Source organism: Diadema antillarum, unplaced genomic scaffold (assembly GCF_040938485.1).
Source record: "Diadema antillarum isolate AM-2024a unplaced genomic scaffold, OU_Dant_1.0 scf00000197, whole genome shotgun sequence".
Lineage (NCBI taxonomy): Eukaryota > Metazoa > Echinodermata > Echinoidea > Diadematoida > Diadematidae > Diadema > Diadema antillarum.
This window is the reverse complement of record NW_027271086.1, coordinates 170,035-197,440: the sequence shown is the minus strand read 5'-3', so window position 1 is coordinate 197,440 and position 27,406 is coordinate 170,035. Positions and strand designations below refer to the sequence as shown.

The 27,406-nt window shown below is 40.0% G+C and overlaps 1 protein-coding gene across 1 annotated transcript in view; it reads left to right on the top strand.

Annotated features, from left to right (window-relative positions):
- The window catches only part of LOC139723708 (HEAT repeat-containing protein 1-like), a 62,017-nt gene that overhangs the window by 15,873 nt on the left and 18,738 nt on the right, over positions 1-27,406 (top strand). The window contains exons 3-27 of the mRNA XM_071634930.1: positions 316-532; positions 962-1,103; positions 2,662-2,763; positions 3,346-3,630; positions 4,197-4,282; positions 6,159-6,404; positions 7,087-7,194; positions 8,219-8,336; positions 8,669-8,774; positions 9,351-9,442; positions 9,926-10,014; positions 10,775-10,986; positions 11,401-11,507; positions 12,424-12,627; positions 15,426-15,651; positions 16,368-16,531; positions 19,522-19,714; positions 20,678-20,862; positions 21,266-21,493; positions 21,930-22,166; positions 22,947-23,078; positions 24,695-24,786; positions 25,516-25,683; positions 26,379-26,494; positions 27,250-27,371. Coding sequence (XP_071491031.1) covers positions 316-532; positions 962-1,103; positions 2,662-2,763; positions 3,346-3,630; positions 4,197-4,282; positions 6,159-6,404; positions 7,087-7,194; positions 8,219-8,336; positions 8,669-8,774; positions 9,351-9,442; positions 9,926-10,014; positions 10,775-10,986; positions 11,401-11,507; positions 12,424-12,627; positions 15,426-15,651; positions 16,368-16,531; positions 19,522-19,714; positions 20,678-20,862; positions 21,266-21,493; positions 21,930-22,166; positions 22,947-23,078; positions 24,695-24,786; positions 25,516-25,683; positions 26,379-26,494; positions 27,250-27,371 — 3,977 coding nt within the window. The remainder of the gene's footprint in view (positions 1-315; positions 533-961; positions 1,104-2,661; positions 2,764-3,345; positions 3,631-4,196; positions 4,283-6,158; positions 6,405-7,086; positions 7,195-8,218; positions 8,337-8,668; positions 8,775-9,350; positions 9,443-9,925; positions 10,015-10,774; positions 10,987-11,400; positions 11,508-12,423; positions 12,628-15,425; positions 15,652-16,367; positions 16,532-19,521; positions 19,715-20,677; positions 20,863-21,265; positions 21,494-21,929; positions 22,167-22,946; positions 23,079-24,694; positions 24,787-25,515; positions 25,684-26,378; positions 26,495-27,249; positions 27,372-27,406) is intronic.

Here is a 27,406-nt window from a genome sequence, read left to right as displayed (position 1 = left end):
ATTGATGAAAAGGTTCAATCAGGTGCAAGAGTACTCTCACTTCCCATAACACCCGCGAGTAACTCCCACTCTTGTTCTAAAGTGGAACAAAGAACACTTGATGGTCTTGAGCTGTTTTATTGATGAATGAAACTGCGTCTGTCACAAATAGGCATCCTGTCGCAAACAGGGATAATTACTCCATAGGCTTCTGACATTTTCAGGCGAATACATACAGTTTGTGTTAGTAATTTTTTAGGATTAATAACATGGCATAAATGCATGAATCGTCTGCTGATTGTTGGTGTACGTGTATCTTCTCCTTGCACTTTGCAGGTGTGAATGGACTGCAGGAATTGCAGAGCATTGATCCAAGGTTCCATGACTTTGAGGGGCTCCTGTTTGACGAGGCCTCCAAGTCGCTGGAGCGCTCCGTCCAGACCAAAGACATCAACAGCAAATTAGACAAGAAGATCAAGCGGTTCCTGCTGGTCGCTTCCCCCTACTTCCTGCTGAAGCCAGCCCAGAAGGCCATTGAATGGCTGGTATTCAGGTGAGCAGCGCTCTTGTGAAGATTAGGAGGACAGTTTCCCCTCCCCCAAGTCCTCAGCTTGAATGAAAGTTAGCAAAGAGGAGATGTTCAGAACTTCTTATGATTGACCTCAGGTATAGAAATCCTAGAATTACATTGTACACTGTTTGCTATTGTGAGAATTTTATTTTTCAAGTTTTGTGCTGCTTTGCATGAATGTAAAGTGTGCTTTGGTTTGTTTTTCTCTTGCACATTACCCCCAAAAGATGATTTACATGAAGGGCATTACATTTCTTCACAACTTCATTCTAAATAAGATTTCGTGCTAAATATAAGTAACATTCGAGTAACATGACTTAGCCGCGGTAATTTATAATGGTATTGAATTGGTGAATGCACTTGAATATTCATGTGAGTAATATGTATATTTGGTATCACGATCCATGACAGGTTCCGCATCCATGAGTACAATGCAGACGAGCTGATGATGTGTGTGCTGCCGTACCACGAGACCAAGGTGTTCGTCCGAGCCGTCCAGCTCCTCAACCTCCGCAGCAGCCAGCACAAATGGCACTGGATGCAACCAATCCAGGTAGGAGAGGATTTACGTCTGGTTTACTTGCCTCTTCTTTTTTCAGAATTACTTGCCTTCATTTACGTGACAGTTCAGCAAGTTGTTTTCAAAATTCTCCATGTCACAGCCATCCATGTAATATGTCTTTTGTATTTTTTTATTTATTTTTTTTTTATAATGCTCATGTTGTAAAAATGTACCTTAATTGTCGATAGATATGGATCATATGAGAATATGTTCTTTGAATATGAAGTTATGTGAGACTGCTTGAATAATGAGAGTAGTATCTGCAGGTTTGTGTGTCATTTATTGTATTATACCAGTGGCAGATCCAGGGGGGGGGGGGGGGGGGCAGCTGGTGCACGCCCTCCTTTATTTTTCGTTAAAAAAAAGATATAAAAAGATAGAAATGGAATGAAACTCGGAAGTGGCACCAGAAATATTAGTTGCACCCCCCCCCCCCCCCCCCCCCCCCCCCCCCCTTTACAGAATTCCTGGATCCGCCCATGTTATACAGTGTCCTGGCATCGTGGACACACAGTTACAATACCATGTGTGCTTTCCTGCCAAAACCATAGGGCTTCACTTGTGCCAGTTGTTTTCTTCTAAACATTGATCAGATATGACATCAGTACCAGTAAATTGTCACGGATAGTAATTAGTATTATTGGGTATTTTGTTGTTTGTTTTTGAAACTTATTTTAGAGAAGTAATACTTACATTACGAAGCAATAGTCCAACAAAGAATTAGCATTCTCTTTTGCTTATTGCAAGCCTGTAGAATACATTTTTGTAGAAATATAAAACAAAGAAGTCTGCCTGTGTTTGTCCTTTTGAAACACAACAGGCCAGATCTCATTTTGAATAACATATTTGATGTGATGCAAAGTGATGTGTGTTAAAGTGAGCAAGAAACACCAGTAGAAAAAAACAAACAAACAAAAACTACTAGCTAATCATGTATGAATGTAAAGGATAGTCAGTTCCCATTCACATGTTATTATACTTGAGGAAACTGTCACAATATTCTTGCATCATAATGATGATGATGATAATAATAATAATAATCATAATAATCATAACAATATCATAATAATCATAATAATAATCATAATAATCATAATAATAATCATGATAATAATCATAATAATCATCATAATAATAATAATAATAATAATAATGATAATAACAATAATGATAATGATAATAATAATAATAATAATGATAATATGAATTTACACTGTATATTGCGCTAAATTCACTCTGTAGAGTGCTCAAAGTGCATACATACACTTGTACTATTATTACCCCGGTGTCTGGATACATTATTTCCCCCCAGCACTGACAGTGTATAATATGCTTTATAGAAGGACCTAGTGTTCACTGAGTTATGATGTTATGATTAGTAATCCAACAGCTAGAAATAGTATGATAATTAAAACAATTCTGATGTATGATGATGTATGGTTTAAAAGGATGGGGAAAAATTGTTCCATTATGACTTCAGCTGAATGCTATGGACCTACAAATTAGTTTTATGAAACCTCATGGTAGCATTACTCTGTTACTTCCCTAGAAACCTGGAGTCAGTTTGTCTAGACAAACACTGGTCACTCACTGTCTCTCTGACCATAGCTTCCTACATTTCGTCTGTGAGCTCCCCATCCTGGCTATCAAAGTGAGTATTGATTGTAGTTTGGGTTTCATATTGAACTATGATTTTCTGAACTATGAAAATTTAATTGTGTGGGAATTGAAGTCCATTGACCTTTAGGAGATGTCTGAAGATTACTGAGATTATTCAAGTGTGAAACATGCATTGTCAAGAATTACAGTAGTCCCTGTGCTTTTCATGACTTTATAGAGTGTTTGATAGATGCTGCAGACTAGATAGATAAAATGTATGTACCAACCTTAATGAGGTCCTGATTTAAAAATGACTTTGAATGGCATCATATTCCTAGAGAAATTTTTACTGATTGAATCATAGAAATCACAGCCCACTGATCATTATCAATAGTATTTGGAGAAGTAAACTAATTGTCCAGTTGTTCCTACTTGTTGTTGCTACCATTCATGGTCTTATACCATGATTAATGTGTATACTGACGAGGCTCCACACTAACAAGTGCGATCTTTTCGGCATCAGTATATATACATATTGCATAATGAAGTACAGGTGGTGCCAAATTTGTTTCTCATATTTTTTCTAACAAATCTTCAAATGAGCATTACCAAATTCTCAAACACATTGAACCAGGCCCACAAGAAGACATCGGCAGCCATGGAAACGGAAGCCCCGCCCTCGGATGCCCCCCTCCACACTGTCTTCTCCTTTTATGCCACCACCGTCGTCTCGGCTATTGCCACCCCAACCAGGGTGGGGGAGTCCTTCCTCGCCACCCTCGTCCCGTTCCTGTTCCGTGGCCTGAAGCAGAGCTACCCTGACTATAACGGGGCGACCTACATGATCATCTGCCAGCTGGGAGTGTCCGCTGCTCTCAAGAACTCACTGCTAGAGCCACTCATGGAAGCCATGGTTCAGGTACAGCTATGTAGTTTTTAGTGACGGTTAGTGATATTTCTTTATACTCCAATGCTGTGCAAGAATTTTGAAGTTATTCTCCTGTTCAGTATTAGCCATTGGTGTGATCATTCTGAATGAAAGTCTAAAGTTTCATTGTGAGAGGATGCTGTCTCTTGCTTGTCTATAGATTTTCATTCAGTCCAAGGTTTCATTTGATGTTGAAGCACTGCGTAGAATGAAGTGTGCATAAAAGTGCTTGACTCTGACCCCACAATTTCTAACACACAGTACTGTAGGTGAACCCTTTCTGTGACCTGAAAATATCACATGGTCATGTGAAGTAATTGGTTTTCCTATCCTTGTATCAAGAATTTCTCTGCTATCCATTGCTTATCAATCATTGCTTTTCAGTGCATGAAAAACAAACTCATGATATGCAGGGCTGCTATGCATGTCCTTATTAGGCCATCTTCCCTTTGTGTTGTTTGCACCAGCTGGACCAAGAGAATATCTGAAATGAGTGATTTTCCCTCAAATACTTTTATCATGATATAACCAATTTCTGTTTCTCTTTCACCATGTAGCAAGTAAAATCTGGGATGATACAAGAGATGCTGGGTTGCCTAACAGTGCTGTGTCAGACTCAAAACCTCAAGCAGCTGCCAGGAAAGTAAGTCATACTTGGGAAAGCCTATTAACATCTTTGGGAAAACCTTAGTTGGAATAATATTAACAGCATGTTTTATGTGCATTCTAAAAGTGTTTGTTTGTTTGTTTTTATACCATGGACCACATAAGGCAAAATTAAAGCAATGCCAATCTACAGTTGGATGTAACTGTGTAAGAGATGCTAGGTTTCAGAAGTGCCGATCTGTGATCTTCATCAATTGCCAGAAAAGTAAACAATAATAGAGGATCATTACAATTCTCGCTATCACCAATGATGTAAAAAGTACCCGGATGTTGATTTAAGCGTCATTTACGGTGCATAATAGGGATAGTCCGGTAGCAAAGTCACTTCCATTCGTACGCGCGTGATACGTGAGTAATGCTATTTACACACACAACCAACTGTATTCTTCGTGTACATCCTGTTTTCTCGACTTGAATTACAGCTTTAATATGATATGAAATTTCTCCATTCTTAAGAAATTGGTGTTAATACGACTATTGGTTGTTGCTGCGAAGCTGCCATGTGTTGTTCGCACGACAATAAATGAAAAAAATCTGCAGAAATAGGACCCTTACTGGCATGGGAGATGTGACGTGGCCGCGTGGGTGAAGTTTGCGGGTGACTCCACAGCGCAGTACGTGCACGCGCGACTTACTAGTAGTGGTAGAAGGCCTAGTGCCTACGTACTTACTTGGAAGAAGTTGCTTCGGAGGCAGGATAAGTTCAAGGTCACGGCTCATTCCCGATTGTGTTCGCGACATTTCGACAGAGAACAAATAAAAAAAAAAGATGGGCAATATATTCCATGACGATATCCAGGTGGGTGAATATTTTCCAGCATATTTTCAGCGTATGCAGAGATGACAGATCTGTGATGTGCACATCGATCGCATGATCAAGCAGTACGCTGTACCGGTATGTGTTAGCTTATGCGGTGCAGTGGTGCATGCTATGCAAGGCCGGCCGCCGGCCTAGGGCAATGCATGCGGGGACTACAGTGTACAAGTATGACAGGCCTGGCCACTCGCTTGCTCTGGCAGTACAGTCGCCTATATACTGTACTAGTATCCATGGTTGGCGCGGCGCTATAGGTAAGGTACACGTACGCGCACGCTAGTGCTGTGCAAATTATGCCCCGTGCCGGAAGTGCCCTTGCTACGAAATGCACTAAATCTTGACGAAAAACCACATCTGGGTACTTTTTACATCATTGGCGATAGCGAGAAAATTGAACGCAGAAATGTGACTGTTCAGATTGCTAAGGGCAGGGATGGTATTTTGAACTGGTGTCATCACAGGTTGTTTTGAATGCCATGGAATTCTCATTTTCTTTTATTTAAAGATTAAGGAATTCCTATTGCTTTCTTAGAAGGGCACATTTAAGATTTGTCTTTCTGTCAGACAAAGAAGTAATTTGTTCAGAATTAATGTATCGGTAATATGAATTTAGTGCCAAACAGAATGGCACTACCTCCCCCCCCCAAAAAAAGAAAAAAAGTACAGACACAAAATAAAGAAGTAATTTAAAAATAGTGCAGTGTGACATTTGCTTGTAACATTTGAAATAATGCAACTCCTGCGTTATAAGAACATTTAGAACCTGAATTTTGTCTACCTTATAAGAAAAAATCCATCTTTTTATACCACTTTCAGGGGCGGATCCAGGAATTCCGTAAAGAGGGGGCGTGTTTACAAAATTAAAGGGGGGCGCACGCACCCCTCCCCCCATTTTTTTCTTTTTATTTCTTTTGTTTCAACAAAAAATAAAGGGGGGGCGTGCGCCGGTTGCGGTCCTCCCTGGATCCGCCCCTGACTTTTAATAGTAACAGGTAGATCTCTAATTTACCTAAACATGTTTTTTGCCCCTCTGCAGGGTCTTGTTTCAGCTTTGTGCACTGCCACAGTTCCTGAAATCCCTAACGCAGCTGTCACAGTCTCACAACACCCTCCCCCTGCTGGCTGCCCTGCTGCCCCAGCTGACTGGCATGGCACTGCAGGCAGAGATCACCAGGAGGGAGGATTTTCCGGAGGGGTGCAAGGAAGTGGATTTACTTGGCATGCTTTCTGGAATCCTCAAAGACATTCGTGTGGAGAGTGAAATCGTAGTGAAAGTTGCCAGGTGAATGTTTTTATTGAAATCAATTTTCTAAAATGATGATAATAGTAATTTATCATCTTGTGTATTTGTGTGGGGTATTTTTCCCTTCCCAACCCCATATGAAACAAAGCAAAACAATGTATATCATATGTTCAGTTTAAATAAGTTGTACCCAATGTTTTTAGTTACAAACGTTCTTTAGGGTAAGAATTTGGATGCATCATTGATAACAGTATGATCATTAGAACTCAACAATTGCTGCAACTGTGCGTCCTCGGGAGAAATTAATTTTCAATCCTTAACATTATTAGAATTCTCATTCATTTCCTAAGTTTCACCATTGTGTCTGTACACTTTGTCATTCATTTGTAGTTTGCAGGGCCACTTCCCAGTTGGATTCTAGATATCAGTGTAAACTGCATGCTCATCAGAAATTGATGCAGTGACTCTTAATTCTGTTTGGAGATTACAGTATTGTTTACCCAGAATTGTTTATCCAGGGCCCTGTTTTATCAGAAGATATAATTGATTTTAAATATACTTGACACACAGGCTGCCGTAGACTTATGATAGAAATCAACTTTATAGTCAATTTTCACTCTTCGTAAAAACAGGGCCCAGAATTATCAATATTGTCAGTGGAAAGAATGAAGAAACTCACTTTTTGATGAACTGTACCTGTATCTTCTATTTCACTGTACAGGAGCATTCTGTGTGACTATGTCGCTGCATGTGCTGGTGGTATGCCTGCAGAGGTCAAAGGTCAACTTCAGCAAAAGTTATCCCCTATAGTCCAAACCATTGAGAGGAGGTAAGTCAAGTAATCATCAAGATGGCACTCTCTGCATGACAAGATTCTTATGTAGAGAGTGGATATGTCTTACAATGGAAAAAAAAAGAATTAAATTTGAAAAAAGTTCGAACTTTGCTGCAGTTTTGAAACGGAGTTGAATAGATGTGAATGTTTGAGGAACTTGCTCTTCAGGTTTTCTTGAGTATTGGGTACTGTATACGCTATAATTTTCGCGTAGATAAATATTCGCGAATTGCCGCTGTCACACATTTCCGCGAGTGGTTAAATTCGCGATTGGGGGACCAGAGAAAATATGAAGTGGCAAAGAAAGTGTGAATTTTCAACTTACTAGCAAATAAGAATGATACTAGTTATACACTGCATGAAAAAAACTTACCAAACTCTGCGAACTAGTAAGTTAGAATTCAACATTTTTGAAGTGGTTAATTCCATCGCGCTAGATTTCTGAAGAGTGGTCCCCTTGCGATAATGGATTGGCTCTCTCAGTATTCGTAAGTATAGACGTGGACGTGCTGTATGTACGTAAACAAGCTTAGCCAGTATGGTCTGTTCAGTAAGCCGCGACATGGTATACTAATACAAACGTACTGAAATGTTTGTATCATCAAGGCAAGGGATTCATTTTGGAAGGTAATATTTTCGCGTGTTGTTAATTTCGCGAATAGCTCCCGACTCGCGAAAATAAAACCCCCGCGAAATATATAGCGTATACAGTATGTGTATATTTTTGTATGATACAGTGTATCTGAAATAAGTACGAGTAGTCCTTGCATGTGTGTATTAGAAGTCCTACAGGTTAGATGGGACTTTTTTTTACACTTTCACTCTTTTAGGAAGAAAGAATACATATAATATGGTCAAAGCTTAAACAGCTTTCTCTGCTAAAGTAACACCCTCATTTTGGACATCCAAAGTGTTGCATACATACTTGCAGAAAGAAGCCATTTTTACGATGTACAATGTTTGTTTGTGTCGACATAATGAACTATCAACTAACTTTGAATCTTGTTTACATTCCTAGATTCCCAGAGGCCATGGACCTTGTTCTAGAGACCTATCTCTCTGAGGAAGAGAAGCCAGACAGACAAGAGGCAGTCCAGGACTTTGTCTCCATGTACTCAGGGAGCACAAAGTACCAGGTCAGTGGTTGCTAAGTTACAGACAATTTGAAGCATTTTTTTTTCCCCATATAATTCATGGTATGTAATTCAAGTAGATTTAGAAATGTGTGGCTGTGCAGCTTGGTGGCAGCATACATTTTCATGCATCTTATATACCTGCCCTTCTCTTTCTTGCCTGATTGTTATGTGTCGGATTGGGTAGGCCCTTTTCAGGGCCACACACTTACCCTAGAAAGAATACATGGTGCACCATGAAACCTTCCACCACCCAATGTTCTACCACCATGGAAGCCTTCAAAGATTTCATGTGTCACGTTACCAATGTTTACGGATGTCATGTTATTCCATAGGTCCTTCCACAAAGCAACACCAGTCTGGTACTGAGTTTGAATCACGCCAGTCCCGACGTCAGGAGAATGGCAGTCAACCATGTGAGGGCACTCATCAAAAAGGTCAGTCCAGTCTAGTGACAATTTGTTCTTTCAGCGTATGATCAATACAAATTGTGTATTGAAAACAGTTCATTCTTTCCTCTTTTGATCAAGACAAACTGTATACCAGGATCAGCCTGTTACTTGCTGTTACAGTTTGTGAGAGCTGGTTCTCACATGAAAAATCATTGTCTAAATGTTAACCAGGATTAAAAGAAAAACATAAAAAAAGAACAAAATTAAGAAATTGTCAAAGGAAATTAAAATATTAGACATGCATTCAGCTGTATGTACAATGTATGTTTATATTTATGTATTTCTCTCTCTCTCTCTCTCTGGCTATCTAACTGCTTGTAGGACATGAAATAATGATATTATAAGGGCAATGAAATCCTTAAAGACCTTTAATAGACTTTGTATTTACTGCAGAAAAGGTAAACGAATGAGCAATAACAAAAGAGCTCTCGTACAGATAACCACCTTGGAAATTGAGTTGCATTTGGCTTTGTTGCAATTAATCATGTACTTTCCAAATTTATGACATGAAGTCTTTTATTCATTTTGTTTTTTTTCTATCATGTATGCTTCTAGTTGGACGAAGATGATGTGGATTCCTTTCTGCGTGAAAGTTTGCTCCAGAGATTGCAGGATGACTCAGTGGGCGTGGTCAATGCTGTCATGGAGATTGATGAGGTAACTGCACGAGGGGTGTGGTTTACAAAACTTCTCAGGAAAGTCATGCTGTTTTGCACATACCTTCCAAATTACTACAGTTCCATAATCTGAATTTTCTTGTGTACACTGTATAGATAGTATGGTGTACCCACACAGCTCCTGCTTTGCTAATTACAACTGCCTTACAAATTGACTGTTATTGACATAAATAAGCATGGATTATTTAGTGTTTTAGAGCAATAGCCATGATTAAAAACAAAATCATGGGCACACATACATGTACTTGGGTGGAAATCGAACCCACAACTTCCTGATTACTTGACAGGCGTCATATTCCCTAGACTTGCAATAGATTACAGAGCTTCCCCCCGATAGCCATTGATGATTGTTATCTCTTTAGCAGTGGGCACTGCATATCTAGTCATACCTATTCATTTTTTATATAATTTCCATCCTCAAAAGATAAAATTATGTTTCATGCATTTTTTTTTTCTGTTTCAGTATCTGTGTTATATCCTCCCAGTTGAACCTGTCTTTGAGGCTATGAAGAAACTCATCCGAAAGTTTAGGAGAAAATCAGGACACGAGTGGTGAGCACATAATTTTCAATCTTATGTCTACAGACACTATTTCACAAGCTGCATGGCCTAAATGTCAATTTTTTTTTCTGTTTAAATTTTGCTTCAAAGACTGATTGTAAGTCTGATATATCCAGAAAGAACAGTAGTTCCTGTCAGTAGAAAATAAAAGTGTTAAACAAAAGCAGAGAAGACAAGGATAGAAATTGTGAAGGTGTCAGAGATGAAGAAGAGGAGGAAGAATGCTGCAAACAGGCAGATTGAGAACTGAAAGAGGAAGATAGAGATAGATACAGTGTTGATAGACAGACAGACAGAGAGGAAAATAGGCAGATATTGTAGAAAAGGAGATATGTACTTATATGTAGATAGATTGACAGAGAGTAGATAGAGATAGAGAGAGATTAGGTGAATAGATAAACAGGCACATAGGTAGGTAGGTACAGTAGATAGATAGGTTGATAGAGTAGACAAATAGACAGATAGATAAATAGATTGATTGAGAGATTGATGATAAATTGGTAGATAGAGAGAAAATGGGTGGATTGATAGAGATTAGATTATTACAGTGTAAGTACATTGTAGATAGAGATGTAAATAGGAAGGTAGATCGATTGGTACATAGATAGGCAGATAGACCGGTTGAAGGGGAGAGATAGAAGGAGAGAGAGAAGAAAGGAAAGCGTGAGAAAGGAGCTCAACCTAAACTTATGTCCTTCTGTTTTGCAAGTACAACTATATCACCTCACAAACTCCATCCCTGTGCCACCAGGAATGTAGCCATCTCGGGAGCTCTCAACATCATCACCAGCTGCACGTTCAGCTCCAGGACACGGCAGTTGGTGGAGGAGGCGATCGCCATGACGATCCCGTTCTTCTTCACCAGCCTCCCGGAGAATGCAGTGGCAGAGCACCTGATGATCAGCAGACTAGCCGAATCCTACCTGGTGACCGTACACCCCGCCCTGAAGGGTCTCAAAGCAGGTAGGGTACATGTTGCCAACATAGGAATTTTATGTATGTAGATAGTCTGAATAAAGTCAAACCTGACTTAGCGGCCACCTGTCTACAGGGGCCACCTGCCGTAGGCCTACATGGCCACTAAAAACTATCCCCCTCTGCCCCCCTCCCTTTAAACAGAGTTAATGACCTTATCTATAGCAGTGGCCTGTCTGTAACAGCCGCATTTTGTTCTCCTCTGGATGGCCGCTGAAGTTGACTCTTAAAGGCTTGAATGTTCTGTCAGTACATTTTGTCTACATGTGCGGGACATGGTTAGTGAAGTTTGGGATATGAACTTTACAATATCACCTGTTGGTGCTTGTGAAATGAGAATCTCTTGCATGTTGTTAAGTTCCATCGATTTTGTAAAATGATTTCTGATTTGTGTCATTGCAGTCTTGACTCCAAGAAGTGAGGCAGATGAAAGCAAGAAAACAGCAAAGGTGATTGACCTTCTGGGTGAAAACATTGCCAACTTGAAGCAGGAGGACAGAGAAAAGCTGGTAAGACTTTGGTAAAAATAAGGACAGAATGAAAATGGGACTTAGTTTACATTTATACTTACATGATAAGTACAGTGTAGGTCTGAAGAGAAGTATGCACATGATAATAGGCAGTATTTATGTTAATTTCACTCTTTTTTATTGTACTTTAAATACTCTGTCATGACTGCTTGCTCAGATCAAATGATTTATGTGTCCAATGATATGCATCATTGATCTGACTTGGAAAGCTAAAGTATCAGATACTGTGAGATATTCATGCAGCAGTTGTATAGAATTATTACCTCCGCCAAGGGAGGACTCCGAGGTTAAGTTTTCGTTAACGTTGATTTGTTTGTTTGTTCGTCCCTGTGCAAAATAACTCAAAAAGTAGTTAACGGATTGGAATGAAACTTGCAGGAAAGATTGAGAATGACACAAGTAACAAACGATTAACTTTTGGTAGTGATCCGAGAATTTTGGGGGAATTGATGAGGATTTTTGATATTTTGGCAGGTAGGGTCAATGAAGTTGGGAGTTCAGGCTGCATGTATTTGAGGTTTGCCTGCGCGCACTAAAGTGCATGCTCTAGTTTCTGCTAGGGCGAGGTGTGCCGTGCAGCTGAGGGTTTATGACGTAACAAAGGCTTCTATATTGGGAAATCTGGCGACTTTCAGCACACAATGCTATGTAAGTACTTCTGGGTGGAAATCATTGATACTTCTATGGAAGAACAAGATCAGTGATGGAAATGAGCTGCATGCTTGGCGGAGGTCTGTGCTCTCAGAGTGCTTCTCTAGCTAGTAATATGATTGTCAACACTTTGATCTGAGAAAGCAATTGTATTAAGAATTTTCATTCACTTATGCAATGAGGCACACTATGCATGTATTGCTTTTGGTAATATACTGCCATATTCTCTGTCCCTTTGGACCAGATCACGGCACTCCTGTCCAATATGGCGAGTTTCTCGCGACCCGAGGCCTACTGTCTCCTGGTGGAGACGGTCCTATTGAGGGCGCTACAGCACACTGGGGAGGCAGGAGCCAAGTTGGATCTGGGCACCAAGCTGCTTGGATTGCTGGCGGCTGACGTGAAGAAGGCGTGTCAGAAACAGTTGGCCCTTTTGGGTCTACTTCAGGTACGGAATTATCATCTATTTCTCTTCACCTTCCCACCCAACTTTTAATAGGCCCAGGCTCATGACTGTAACATGGCAATCTGTGATATCGACATTTTCGATCATTATAAAATCACTCACTATCAACCAATTGCTCCCCAAAAGCAAGCAAAAACAAAACGAAAAACTATCAGCCACAACAGCAAACAAACCAACCCCCTCCCCCAAACTGTGACATTTGTCAGAGAAATGCAGTCATACGAAATACTGGTAGTGTTACAATCCCACACATAGGACACTGTGCTGCAGTGTAGAGTAGGAGGTTATGTCATCCCTCCTTGCCAGTACTTAATTTTCAGAAAATCTGTGCTTCCAAATATTAGGGAGAGGAACCACGCAGACACTTGTGCCAAGCAGTGAAGAAAAGCACAGCTGGGGCTGATTCTTCTTTCACAACTAGTAGTATCTTCCATCTGTAACTACCTGCATTCATACATACCTTCCCAATTTATTTATGATATATATAAATGGTGGTAGATGTGCCAAATCTACTACTATAATACTCGAAGTTGTTGTTGTTGTCGCGGCCTTATGTATTTCCTGTTTTATTTCGGCGTTGCTGGTTTGTCTATCTCCTCCCGGGCAGCTGCGACCGGTGCCGTCGGCCGCAGGAGAGTATCCTACATCGAATGGCGCGGGTTTCGTCCCCTCTCCACCTCCGTGTCGACGTCGAGGACGAAAAAGAAAAATTAATTAGCAACATGCATAATGCATTTTTGTGCGTGACGAAAGAGCCGAGCGTTTCAATATTCACGGAACATGCGCTGGCCTCCTGCTTTCTCGATCTTCCATCTTTTAGCTTGCAGAGACACTGGGGGATACTAAAGATGATGGTGCAGCGAAATCTCTGACATCTTCCGGCGGACGCGCACGCACACACACAATGTACCTCGCAGAAGTCTACACACTCTACACTGTGTGTATAGTTCTGTGATGTACCTTTGCCTCCGCCTGTTACGTGTACTGAATGTATTGACGATGGTTACACGAATCTGTGTGTGCGTGATATGGACTACAAGGGCATTTACGTACAGTTCGCCATTATTGGCGTCCCCATGCAAATGAAAACAACGAACGTTGTTATGTAATTGTATTTTGCACAACTGCAGAATACTATATGCAGCTCAGGTACGTCATTTAGTTTGCTCGCCGTTTGCTCTCAAGTCCGATGTCATTGTACGCAGACTGTTTAGGACGCGGCTAAATAGTACCCTTCCATATCAGATTACACGCGCAGCTGTGTCCATTCGTTTACTGCAGAGCTGCTGTAATCATACATATTCATAAGATGAGCGGACGTAGAGGAAAACCTCGCTTTGCCGACCGCCTATTTTTAAAATTGCAAGTGGAAATAGAATGTGTGGTTCTATGGTCTATCAAACCAAGTTTTGGTGACCAAAAAAAAAAAAGAGGGAGCAAATGAAGACGAATGCAGTGATGTATATGTTCTTCTTTCTTCCATAACATGGGAAAAATATTAAAGAAAAAAAATACGAGGTCGTGAGACCCTATTCCCATGGGTGCCTATTAAACCTGATGACTATGACCTCCCCCTCCCCAAATAATAACAATGATAATAATAATAATAATAATAATAATAATAATAATAATAATAATAATAATAAGGATAATGATAATAATAATATAATAATAACTATAATAGGAGCAATAATTGTAGGCCTAATATTGATTATGATAATGTACAGTCTGAAGCAGATGTAGTTCTATATGATATATCAAGCCAAGTTTTGGTGATTAAAAACAAAAAGGAGGGAGCAAAATTATGAAGACGAAAATATCTTATTTTTCTCTCATAATGTGGGGAAAAGAAACATGAAAAAAAAAACCACAAAACAAACCGAGGCCTTGAAACCAGCCGTGGATTCCCGCGGGTGCCCGCGTGGATGCAAGAGCAGGGGGTAATCAAAGTCATAGTGTTAATATCTTCCCGTTTTGACAGGAACAACCTGTGGGCAGAACTTTCGGGGAATCTCATTTGCGTTTTTGGTAATTTTTCCCTGAATGTTTTTGTTTTTTGCCCTGCGGAGGTGGAAATGTGTGTGTGCGTGAGGGGGGGGGGGGGAGGGGTGAGGGGCAACAAGACAACTGTTGGACTTCAACGGGAGCAAATAACCCCTCGAAACTCAAGTTCTATAATAAAAGCAAGTAGTGGCGGGAATGATCCCTACCAATGGACCGGATCGCCGGGCATATACTACAAAAATGTATTATAAAATTTCTGGGAAGGGTGGTCATTTAGAAGACAGCACAATTAACGAAAGAATGAGAAGACTTTTCTTTTTATTTCTTCAATAAAAATGTGCAAAATCGTATTATGAGAAAAAAAAATAAAACCCCTCAGACCCGTGGATTTCCACGGGTGCTGCTAGTTCACATAATAATACTGCTAGGGACAGATTGTCTGTCAATTTTCTTTTTCTTGAACTTGATGTTGTGAACTGATGAAAATGGGAAAATTGTTGAGTTATTTGGATTTTTGATGGAAAAGATAGGGAACGACATTGCTTGCTGATACTAATTTTCTTAGAATCAGAAAATATGCTACATATTCTGTTGCTTTGTGAAGACAAGTAGGCATAATATACACAATACTTCACAAATATTCACAAAAGTTAAGGATATAACATACAGTGAATTCTGATGAATTAACAGGAGTGCAGCTAAATTAATTTGTTTAATACAGGGAATTGAAGAATTACCAACTCAAATCCTTTACTATCACAACTTCATCACTATAGGAGGAAAATGTGGAAGAAGAGGAGACCATCCTCCAGCCAGTTTCCACGGCGACAGACCCCCTCCCTGGAGACTACCACCAGCAGCTGGTGAAGCTGCTAACCCTGAGGAAGAAGCACCGAGTGGCTGGTACCGTGTACCTCCATGTAGCTCAGGTGCACACCATTGGCTGGCTGCTGGAAAGCCTGGTACTCTCAATGGCGTCGCTGTCCCAGCAGCTTACTCCAGGTGAGATGCACTTTTTTTGTGGTACCATCTCTTTGTGTTGTTCATTTTTAGGAGGAAAGTTGGTGAAAAAGTGAATACAAAATCAAGGGAGAGCAACTTATTGTGGTCTGAATGGTTTAGCTTTGAAGAAAACACAGACAGTAGTGGAGATTTAGATATACTAGAATTTTTACCTCTTATGTCCTGCAAATTTGTGGAAGGAACACTTCAATGTTGAGAGCATGCCCAAAGCTCAAAACTTTGTGAATTATGATACAATAACAACTATGCATTTTATGATTGTTAATATCAAAAGATACAATACAGTTAGATAAGGATGATGAATAGAAGATAACTCATATAATGTGTGGTTATGGTGATGATATTTGCAAACATATTTTGATGGAAAACAGGAACCAGTATGATTATGCTGATACCACTACCTACATGTATGTCTATACCTAGTGCCCTGTACTTGGACCAATACCTCATTTTTTATATCTGTACTACTGCGTATTCATACATCACATACCTTAGGCCTTTTACCTATTCCTCATTCAAATGTGTACCTCCTATCTTATTCCAGACACGAATACATATACCTTACACCCTATGCCGTTTAAATTCTACCTTATGTCTCTGGTGCTTCATACCAAACTCACCTGGTATTTCATGCCTAATGCCTGATACCAATTAAAAGTCCTACATCAAAATATTTATTCATGTTGTCATTCCAGGCACTAAGTGGTGGGTCCCTGGTGCAGGGACCAGTGACCTCCAAGGTCAGTATGTGACTTTCCTGCTTCAACTCCTGGACATCCTTCTGGAAGGGTCAATGGACTGCAGGATAAAGAGTGGACCCAGCCCACGATTTAGAGAAGCTGTTCAGGGTATCATGAAGGTACAATAGCTTGGTGATTTTATGACATACAGCTGTAATGCCATGCCATCATCAGTGTAAGTCAGGGGGGGTGTTTCATCAACGTTTGTCAGCGCTGACAATTTCAGCAAAATCCTTGGTTTTGATTGGATGAGATGCTCTGGTCACTGACTGTTACTATGGTGATTGTCTGTGATGACAACTTTTTTGTGCTGACAAACGTTGATGAAACACCCCCCAGAGCTCCACTCAATGTAAAGGTGGTTCCTTATCTTGCTCCAGAATCACTGGAAACTTTTGTTTTGTTTTGTTATTTCCTGAATTTGCCTGTTTATGCGTTTGTTTGTTTTTCTTGTCTTATTGTAGGAAAGTGCCAGGGTAGGTGGAAAGATATACATTTCATGAGTTACAAGGACCCAGTAGGTCCATCACAGGAGCTCTTGGCCTGTAACAAAACTTCATAATTTTAATCATAAAGTAATGAACATAAAATGATGTATAAGTATCAAATGTCAACTGAAGGAAAAAATAGCCTTTGTATTCTTTGTGATGTCATGATAGTTCACTTGTACAATTCTGACAAAATGGCTAACAAAGATACATCAGGTGTCATGAATAGCCTCACCTTGAACTGAAAGCCAGTACTATAGTTATACAATAGTTATACAATGTGTGTAAAGGGAGCTTCCTAAACCACATTAGTCATTTGTCCATCTTAGGTAAAATGTTATGATGTGCAAAATATATGGGATTACATTGTAGCACTGTGATGATGATCTCTTTAAAAGGGCATTGTACCGGTTTTTTATTTTTTTATATGTTGTTCTTTTAATTCTAAAAGACCCAGCGGTGCAAACAGAATCAAAATTTCATAATGATTTAGTCCGTAATTTCATGTTGAAAATGGAAATTTTTGGGCGAGAATTATGCTAATGAGCTGACGAGCCCGGATGTCGTGATGTCACAGGTGCCAAATGTTTCACTGATTACAAGCCCTCGCATACGCGTGCGTTAAATCGTGCCGAGTAGCAGACGACGCTTAGGCCCAATTTAGCTAGCAGGCGGCACTTGTGTACTGCCCTATCCATGCAGCTGTCTCAAATTTCGCTGAACCAAATCGCACAAAAATTACAGGATATACTTCTAAGCATATTTCAAAATACCGTATTATATTTGAATGAAATCGGTAATCGAAAAGTATCAATATTGACGCCGAATTTCAAGTTGTCACTAAAAAAAACCTCACTCTTCGCGAGAGATCTTGGTAAACGCGATATGCACAATGTAGAACTGAAGTTAGCCGACTAGTGCTGTGCGAACGGGGAATTTACGCGGGAACTAAATTTAAAAATGTCATGATTTTAGCGATTTGTGTGATTTACGAACTTTATTTTTCATTCAACTTAGCTCAAATAATTTATAAATTGATTTTTTGCTCCCGATTACTTGAAAGATTTGTCTCATGATATTAGATGGCTAACTTCAGTCTGTGCGTGCGCAGGCAAGTAGGGCTACTACGCCGCGATCACTCTTGTTTAGTCGTACAGAGCAGATTGTTTTTAGCGACGACAGGAAAGTCGACAACTTCACTTACGCTTCTCAACTTGCGATTTGGTTCCAATTAGCGTGAGCAAGTGGACATGAGTCATAAAATACTTCTTGTGATTTTGGTGCAATTTGGTTGGGTGAATTTTGAGATATCTACATGGATACGGAAGTACTCTAGCACTATGCCTACACCAGCGCTTGGATCGCGAAGCGGTGGCACTAGTATCTACGTGGTCGGGCCACTCTTCCGAGGTATGGGTCCTACTAAAACTAGATCTAAGTTAGTCCTTGGTGTTAATACGACCACCATGAGATTTATCTCGACCACAAACACATTGAAAATCCATAAAGCAGATACCTTACCTGCAAAATTCAGCACAGAAACAACAGGGCCTGCAGCACAAGGGCCTCTAGCGGCAACGCTAGACCTTGGAGTCTGGACTTTCGTCTGGACTTTCTTCAAGTTCTGGCAGCAGGGGTATGTATTGCATACTAAACGTTTACGCTGTGCTATTAGTATTAGCGCTGTGCACGTACAGCTGTCGACGGAGCGGCGAGTAGAATCTTCTCGGTCCTTGACTGCTCACTAGTCCTAGTCCTAGTTCTAGTCTAGAGTCTATATGTACTGAGTGCCGTTTTCTTCTAACTAGGCGTAAAACTTGATTGCCGTTGACTATTTTTTGGATTTAGATTTTAAGAATCACTCAGTCCTCATCTTCGTTAGATAGTTTGAACTGTGATGTCGAACCATTATCGCTCATCATCAATGCATAGTTAGTGCAACGTTACTTACACACAGTTTTCTATGGGCAGCACGTTCGGACAATGATGCCAATTTCATTTTGCATATCTGGAATATTCCCCACAAATTTGATCTAAATAAAAAGCTTTTGAAGAGATTCCTTTTAAAAATTAATAAATATTGTTTAGCATGTTTATTTCAGCTCCATATTGCAATTTTACTAAATAACAGTTTTTGCAATACTTCGTGTGAGATTTCATCAGTAAATTGACATGTGTAGAACCTTTCTAGTTCGTTTTGCTAAAGTCGGAGGTTGGCACCTGTGACGTATGCCAAATTGTGTGGATCGTTCCTTGGCTTGCTCGTTTCCATTTTTTTCAAAAAATCACTACAGGCTTATCCTGGGTTTTAGAATCCTCTCTTTCCAGTTGTAGGCATCAAAAAATGTAGATTAGAATTATCAGACAAGTAGAAAATGTCAGTACAGGTTTCTTTTAACATCCCTTTGGCAAGATACTGCATAAATTCTGTAGAAATAATAGTCCTACATTGTGAAGAAGTTTGCAGATGTGAAGAGCATCCCCAAAAGGGAGTCGTGTAATATGTAAACCATACTTTGTCTGAAGCTAAGTGTGTGTGTGTTACTATGAAAACAAATAAAACCAAATTAACAAAAACACCAAATAAATTATTATTGTGTTTTTAATAATGATTTCAACAGCACCACTTCCCCGATCTGCCACACTTCGTGAAGCTGCTGCAAGTAGGCTGGATGGGTCACGTGACCTCCCCCAGAGCTGTGGGATTTGTTCCAACCCCCATGTTCCAGGTCAGGTGCCTCAACATGGGGGCAGTGCTCCACCAGTCGCTACCACAAGATGTTGTGCTTAAGCTGCTGGAGAAGGAGAGCATTAGTAAGTCTACGGTTTTGAATGTTTGCCAGCTATTTATGGTTTTTACTGTTTTTAGACAGAGCACATATCTGTAGTGGCATAAGAAAAAATAAAAAAGCAGAGATGATTCGTCAAAATTTCACACCATTTCCTCCTTTCTTTTTCCCCCTTCGCTTTCATCTTTTCATACAAAGACTGACAAAAAGAACACTTATATGATGACAGAATAATTGTGTAGTGAAACTGAAATGGAGAAGTTTTTTTTTCTCTCTCCTTTTTTTGTTGTTGTAAAGCCATAAAGGATAATGCTGTTGTGTACCTCCAATGATAGTCTTTGTTGCAGAGGGGGAAAAAAAGAAGATATGTGAGGTGTTAGTTTCATTTCAGTTTGAGTTTAACTTATTTGCAGATTTTGAATTTGTATTCAGAATATACCAATGAACTGGAAGACTATTTAGCTAAGAAGGGCTAGATTTTGTCAATTAATCTATTTCCTTGAATATAATATTTACTGGTAAAAGCATACTTTTCTATGCTACCAAACTGCCTTGCCCACAGCAATTTGAACTAGTACAGTGTTTGGTACTTGTTGGAGTATTGTAATCATGATGATTCACTTAAGAGTGAACTTATGATTTCATTATCTTGAGAAACATTTTATTTCTGTGAGTACATCTAAATTACAATTTTGTGTGAAAGATCTTGAAACAGACAGATGAATTGTAATAGCATCGTCAGAGTAAGATGAGAAGTTGAGAAGGAATATTGTCTACCCTGTAGCTAATTCTGTGAAAGGGGAATTAACTCTTAGCAGTTGGTTTATTCTCCACGGATACTGTGAAACAGAGACCTGATCCTTGTCGAAATTTGATCAAATTTGATCAAATTTGCAGCCATGCTGAGCCATAAATATGAGAACACATCTACCCATGACCTCCAGCTTGTGATGTGATTGATGATTTTGCATCTCTCCCCCCTATTTAGCTGTGCCTACCTTGTTGATTGCACTGTCAAGTCCACTGGAACCAGTGAGGGTGGTGGCCCTGAAGTGCCTGGCAGCGCTCGGAGACAGTTACGAGGGCAACGGCCCCACCCCATACTCCTGGCTGGTTCACCGTCTTCTCAAGAAGAAGGAGGAGCTGTCCATGGATGCAGACTATGTCAAACAGGTACTTGATTTGGTAACCTTGTCACAAGAAAATACAGCATTGTGTTTGGCTCGTTGTGTGTGGGAATTTCCCAAGATCAAACTGAAGTCCAGGCTAGATGTCAAGACGAAATTCATGAGTGAAAGTCTTGGATTTAGTTGTCAGAAATTTAGCAAAAAAGAGAGAAAAGAAAATGAGTCTGATGATGGGATTAAACAAAATGTTACAGCTGCTTAAGCTTGTGAAGTACATCCTTTCAGTACCTGTTTCCATTACAGATAACATCAAGGTATAATATACCTATAGTTCAAAGTATCTCTAAGATGGTCCTCAAGTACAGCTGATATCATTTAGCAGGTTTCAGTCTTTGCTCTTATCTGATTTTCTTGATTTGACGTAATTCCTGAATATTAATTTTCTACAGGCCCTGGGGAATCTCCTCATGAAAGCAAATAGAGTGCCAGTGGTCAAGACACCGTCAAAGAAGAAGAGGGGAGCAGCAGCTGCAACCAGCATGGATGTGAAAGTAGACAGCGCCACGCAGGCCAAACTCTGCCTCGAGTGGCTGCTGGACTGTGTGAAAGAGAAAGGGGAGATTCCACACCATGCTCAAACTTCTCTACTTGGACTACTTCAACAAGTGGATAGCAAGGTAAGTCTTCACCCTATAACTTTCTCTTGTGAATGTGTTTGTGTGGACCTGTGTGATATTTGAGTCATTGTGAAATAATCCTTGTCTGTGTGTGATATTTTGAGTCAACGTGAAATAATCCTTGCTTGAAGCCAGTGATTGTTGTTTTTGCTGAAAAGTCCTGAAAGTTGTTCGAAATGTCATTATCAATGAACCTTTGGCGCCCAGGGCTTGATGAACACATTCCCTCACACCAGAAAAAGGAGCAGAAGAAAGTATAAATACAGTACCCAGGTAGTTGATGTACATTGCTTTTATAGTTTTAACTACTCTCTATAGTGAATTGATACAATAACATTCACATGAGCAGATCAGATTATCCTTGATGTGTTCCTATTGTTTGGATTGGTATAATGTATGACTCAAATTTTCAAATCTCATTGCCTCATTTCTGTAGCTCCTTCTGTCGTCGCTGCTGGCCATGCTCAAGGATCTCTTGACCGAGTCGACAGACCGAGGCTCCCTCGACGAGGCGCAAACTCGATCCCTCCACCACATTCTTGGTCATGTGACCCCACTGACGGCAGACGAGATGGCCAACAGTGACTCTCTGGACCTATTCCTAGGAGTTCTTTCTAAGGAGGACCCAACGACACAAGGAATGGACTCTCCTCAGACTGTGGCCCTGCTGCAGGTAAGACCTATTCCTCTCTCAAAAGTTCAGTCTTTCCTTATTCCATCGGTTTGCGATGGTTCTTCATTGAATCTCATCAGCTTGAGGAAAGTAGTCAAAGATTTCTTGCTTTAGATGCCAGCCATGACTTTTTCTTCTCTTTTGACATTGACATAAGCTATTCATTCCATTTCTTTTGAAAAGATGACTAGCCTTTTTAGGACGACTAATTCTCAATGGGGTCCATGTAACCTTACATAAAAACAAATACAACAACAATACAAACTTCAAAGTCACAACAAAATGTAATTGTTGAAATCATGAACATTGAATTTAAAAAAAGGCAGGTTTGCGTGCAAATTACAAATATTGTATCTGCATGGTATAAAAACAAATGGAGATGAGAATGATGAAAGGAGAAGATGGAGATTATGAAGCGGGATATGCAGAATGTGTTTCTCGTCGCTTGCCCCGCAGAAGGGCCCTTGCAAATTTATATCGTGCAAGCCTCAGGACCCTTCTGCCAGGCAAGCAACGATGTTTTAGTTTGTGTGTCTGTGTGTGTTTGTGAATCTATGTGTGTCCACATTCATATATGTGTGTGTGTGAGAGAGAGTGTGATGATCTACAGCCTTTAAATTTCACTGGAGGACTTTGCTTATTTTCTGTAACTGCAAGCTGGATCCTGGAAGAGAAGTAATCATGTAGTTTTATAGTGAGAGTGCATGTGAGAGTTGTATTATTGGATTGCAACCTATTACAAAATGTTTGTGTGTGTTGTGTGTCCATTCATCTCTACAGCTGTCTCCAGCATTCTACCTGGCTCTGCCGTCAGCTGATGTCCAGCAGAAAGTCCTGAGCAAACTGATTGACCTCCAGGTGGACACCGAGAGGTCAGCTACGGCTGGTCGTATAGCTAAGGTCATCAAAAAGGTGAGCTTGTGTATGAATTGTGTATGCCCAGTTTGAGCTTGTGTATGAATTGTATATAATGCACATTTTTGAGGTGTTGTTTTTAAGAGTATACTGTAGCTGTATCCAGTATGTCTTGTTTTATATGTGGTATTCAGGGATTACATCTATTATACATTATTGTTTGTGTATATGTTGTGCCAGTGTGTTTTATAGCTTAGGATTAGAGATAGGGAATGTATGTAGGACAAAGTCCTTGACTTTCATAACTGAATGAATTTTGAAATGTGTGGTAAAGTCATTTAGGAAATGCAGATATGGTATGTTATTTATTGTCCCCGCCGAACGAGTTCGAGCAGGGGACTATGAAACGGGCTCCGTACGTGTGTGTGTCCGTGTGTCCGTCCGTCCGTGTGTCCGTCCGTCCGTCCGTCCGTGTGTCCGTGTGTCCGTGTGTGCGTCCGTGTGTGATCAAAATCTTCAATTTGCTACTTCTCTGTCATTTATGAGCCAATTTTGATTCTGTTTGCTTTATATGATAGCACTACATGGGAGCTTTGAAACTTCTACACAGAATTTCAGTCGTGACCTTTGACCTTGACCTTTGACCTATATTGTACATTTTGCTACAAAATGCTACTCCTTCGCCATTTCTAACCCGATTTCGATTCCGTTTGCTTTATGTAATGGCACTAGGTGAGGGCTTCAAAACTTCTACACAGAATTTTGACCTTTGACTTCTTTGACCTTTGACCTTGATTTTTTGACCTATATTGTACATTTTGCTACAAAATGCTACTCCTTCGCCATTTCTAACCCGATTTCGATTCCGTTTGCTTTATGTGATGGCACTAGGTGAGGGCTTCAAAACTTCTACACAGAATTTTGACCTTTGACTTCTTTGACCTTTGACCTTGATTTTTGACCTATATTGTACATTTTGCTACGAAATGCTACTCCTTCGCCATTTTTAACCCGATTTCGATTCCGTTTGCTTTATATGATGGCACTAGTTGAGGGCTTCAAAACTTCTACACAGAATTTTGACCTTTGACTTCTTTGACCTTTGACCTTGATTTTTGACCTATATTGTGCATTTTGCTACAGAATGCTTCTCCTGCGCCATTTCTAACCCGATTTCAATTCCGTTTGCTTTATGTGATAGCACTAGGTGAGGGCTTCAAAACTTCTACACAGAATTTTGACCTTTGTCTTCTTTGACCTTTGACCTTGATTTTTGACCTATATTGTACATTGGCTACAAAATGCTACTCCTTCGCCATTTCTAACCCAATTTCGATTCCATTTGCTTTATGTGATGGCACTAGGTGAGGGCTTCAAAACTTCTACACAGAATTTTGACCTTTGACTTCTTTGACCTTTGACCTTGATTTTTTACCTATATTGCACATTTTGTTACAAAATGCTACTTCCGGCGGGGACATATGTTACGCACCGCGTAATTTCTACTTTTCCTTGTTTAGATTATGCATATCATGCATATGGTGCATATAATGCATACAATGACAATATAGGTGAGGTAATTAAGTGTCAGTTTTGATGAGTAAAAGTTTGTTAATCCTCCCAGGGGTTTAAAAGATATCAATTTTTGACCTTTGACCGTTTGACCTCCCCAGTTGCCCTTCACTGCTGCTCAAATTGTGACTGAACTGAGCAAGATCTGTGGTGGTCAGAAACCAAAAAGTTTGAAGGAAGTCAAGAAAGCGAGGTAAGCATTTCATTTTTTGCATTTTATTGACATTCGTGAAATTATGCATTACTTCTTTCCAGGCATTTGTGTTACCACAGATTTTTAGACATCACAGGTCTCAAGATGTGTCATAAATTTAGATTGTGGGAATAGGTCATTTATTCATCTACATTGTATGTAAAAAAAAGTACAGACTAACTTCACATTATTGAAGACTTCATAGTAAATAGACTTTAGATAACATTTTAGTCAATGTGAAGCTCCAGTGAAAATATTCATGAAGTCAAAACAGCAAAGAATATGGCAGGGGTTCTCTTTTGGTCAGAATTTTACGTAAAGTACTGCATACATGCTTGACTTATCTGTTTCAGTGGACTCCCGTCATAACGAAGTCCTCGGGACCGGCAATTTTCTTTCGTTATATCAAAATTTCATTATAACCAAGCAAATAAACAACGAAGAACAAAGATCGGATAATTTTGTGGCCTGAATTTTTACTTTGTTGTAATCGTGTTCATTGTAACGGGAGTGCACTGTATAGCACATTTAGAAAATACCATCGGTCTTAAGCTGTGATGTATGAAACAGAGGGCAGCCATACTCATAATGTATGTATGTTCAGTCTCTGATTGTTGACAGCATAGAAGTGCTACTGGAAACGTCACTGATTATTTTTTAATACCTGCTTGGAGAATAATCTTGGTGTGACAATTCCAGCCTTGTTTTACATGGTCTCTGCTCTTACAGACAGAAACAGAGGCAGGCAAGTGAAGAGGAGGCCGCCCAGGTGGTAAACATCGAGGGTCGCCCCTGGCAACGGGTGACGGCCATCTTGGAGATGCTGCAGCAGAAGAAGCTGGGAAAGATTGCAGACTTGGAGACTCTCGTTCCCACGGTGTTCACCATCCTGAGTCTGTGAGTCCAATCAGAGAGATCCTGATGTGCTTTATGATATGACCATAAAATTACATCTGCCAGAAATTAAAGTTTGGTGTTGTGCCATATTCAAAGCTTTCATTGCCTGAATTCTTTACTGAAGTGTTATTCACCATGTTTCATCAAAGCAATCTCTCATGTGATTTTATGATGATTATGGAATGTAAAATGTGTTTCTGTGCTTCAAATTCATTTCAGACTCTGTCTACTCTCACCTAGAAAGTCCCTAGAATATCTGTTCAGATCTCACCTTAATTAACTCTGTTGCAAATTTAGAAAGTTTTCTATGCATACGAGGTAAATTCTGCAGAATACAGCAGTGTGTTTTCTGCGCTCATACATGCTGTTTATTTTGTTTCTGTGCTAGATCATCTACATACATGTACCTGAGATAACTGTCACTCAGAAAGTTGATGTTCTGCAAAAAAGTCTGTAACCAAGCAGCTTTGAAAAAAACCACCATCAACAACACATTTATATAATGTCTTGATGTGATTATACAGAACTGAAATGAAATGAGTTTAATTTGTTCCATCTTATGGAAAAAAAAGCAACAAGATATGAGTTGATACAGTGGGTTGTAGGATTTGTCACATAATGGCTGTGACAGTAAGGGACATGTTGCTCTAGTTTAACTCTGACCTGCCTGTTCATCTTGATTCTCTCTGAACAAGGTGTCTGGACCTGCCGGCAGCGGGCCAAGGATCCAGTGAATACATCAAGCAGCTCCTTCTCACCACTCTCTCCAACATCTGTAATCATCTAGAGGCAGAAGGAGCTGAACAATTAGGTAATTTTTGCTGATGTCATTGTGTTACTATCACTGTTTGGTAGATTTACAGCTCATGAATATGCCTTCCTGAGCAAGAAGGGGGAGGAGCCTTCCCTAGCCAGCAGGGGGTGGAGCCTTCACAAGCCAGCAGGGGGTAGAGCCTTCCTAAGCAAGCATGGGGTGAAGGAAGTGATTTTCTGTCGCATATTATCAGGGCTGCTGAGACTATTCGGAAAGTGAGGAGATTTGGGGTCAGTGTTGATTTTGAGCCTGGAATTCAGGAAGGATCAGTCTTGGGAAATTTAAGGCATGCGAAGAATCACAGCTCAGTCCAGCTTTTGTCTAGTAAATAATGCAGAGGTTGGGACATGTAAATAGAAGGGATCTTGAATATTTTAGGGAATACGCAGTTTCGTTTTTGCTTTACAGGTGACATACAACATGGGGCTAATGGTTGTCATCTTTTGCACTGTTACTATAAAATTTGTCATTATAAAAATCATAGCAATATGTCAGATATCAAATCACGTTTGCCCATCCCATCCCCTCACGTTGTCTCACGTTCATCCCATTTTGTTCATGTTGACCTGAAACATGACTTCCGTGGCTGCTGGGAACATGGTGTAAACGTAGCATGAATTACAAGGTCGCAGGTGGTATGGAACATTATTTGCATTTGTCAGCATGATAAAGTACACCATACAGATAACATACTGGAATCTGTTCTAAGTGACCTCGTAATTAAGCTTGCATTTTTCCTCATTTTGTTTCAGGGAAACTGAAGGAAGAGCAGTTTAATGTGGAGCTGGTCGTGCAGTGCATCAGAACCTCTGACAGTCCCCAGACACACAATCATGCCTTGATCCTCCTGGCAACAGCAGCCAAGATCTTTCCAGTGAGTTAAGCAACAAATTAAAATAAAGGTTCAAG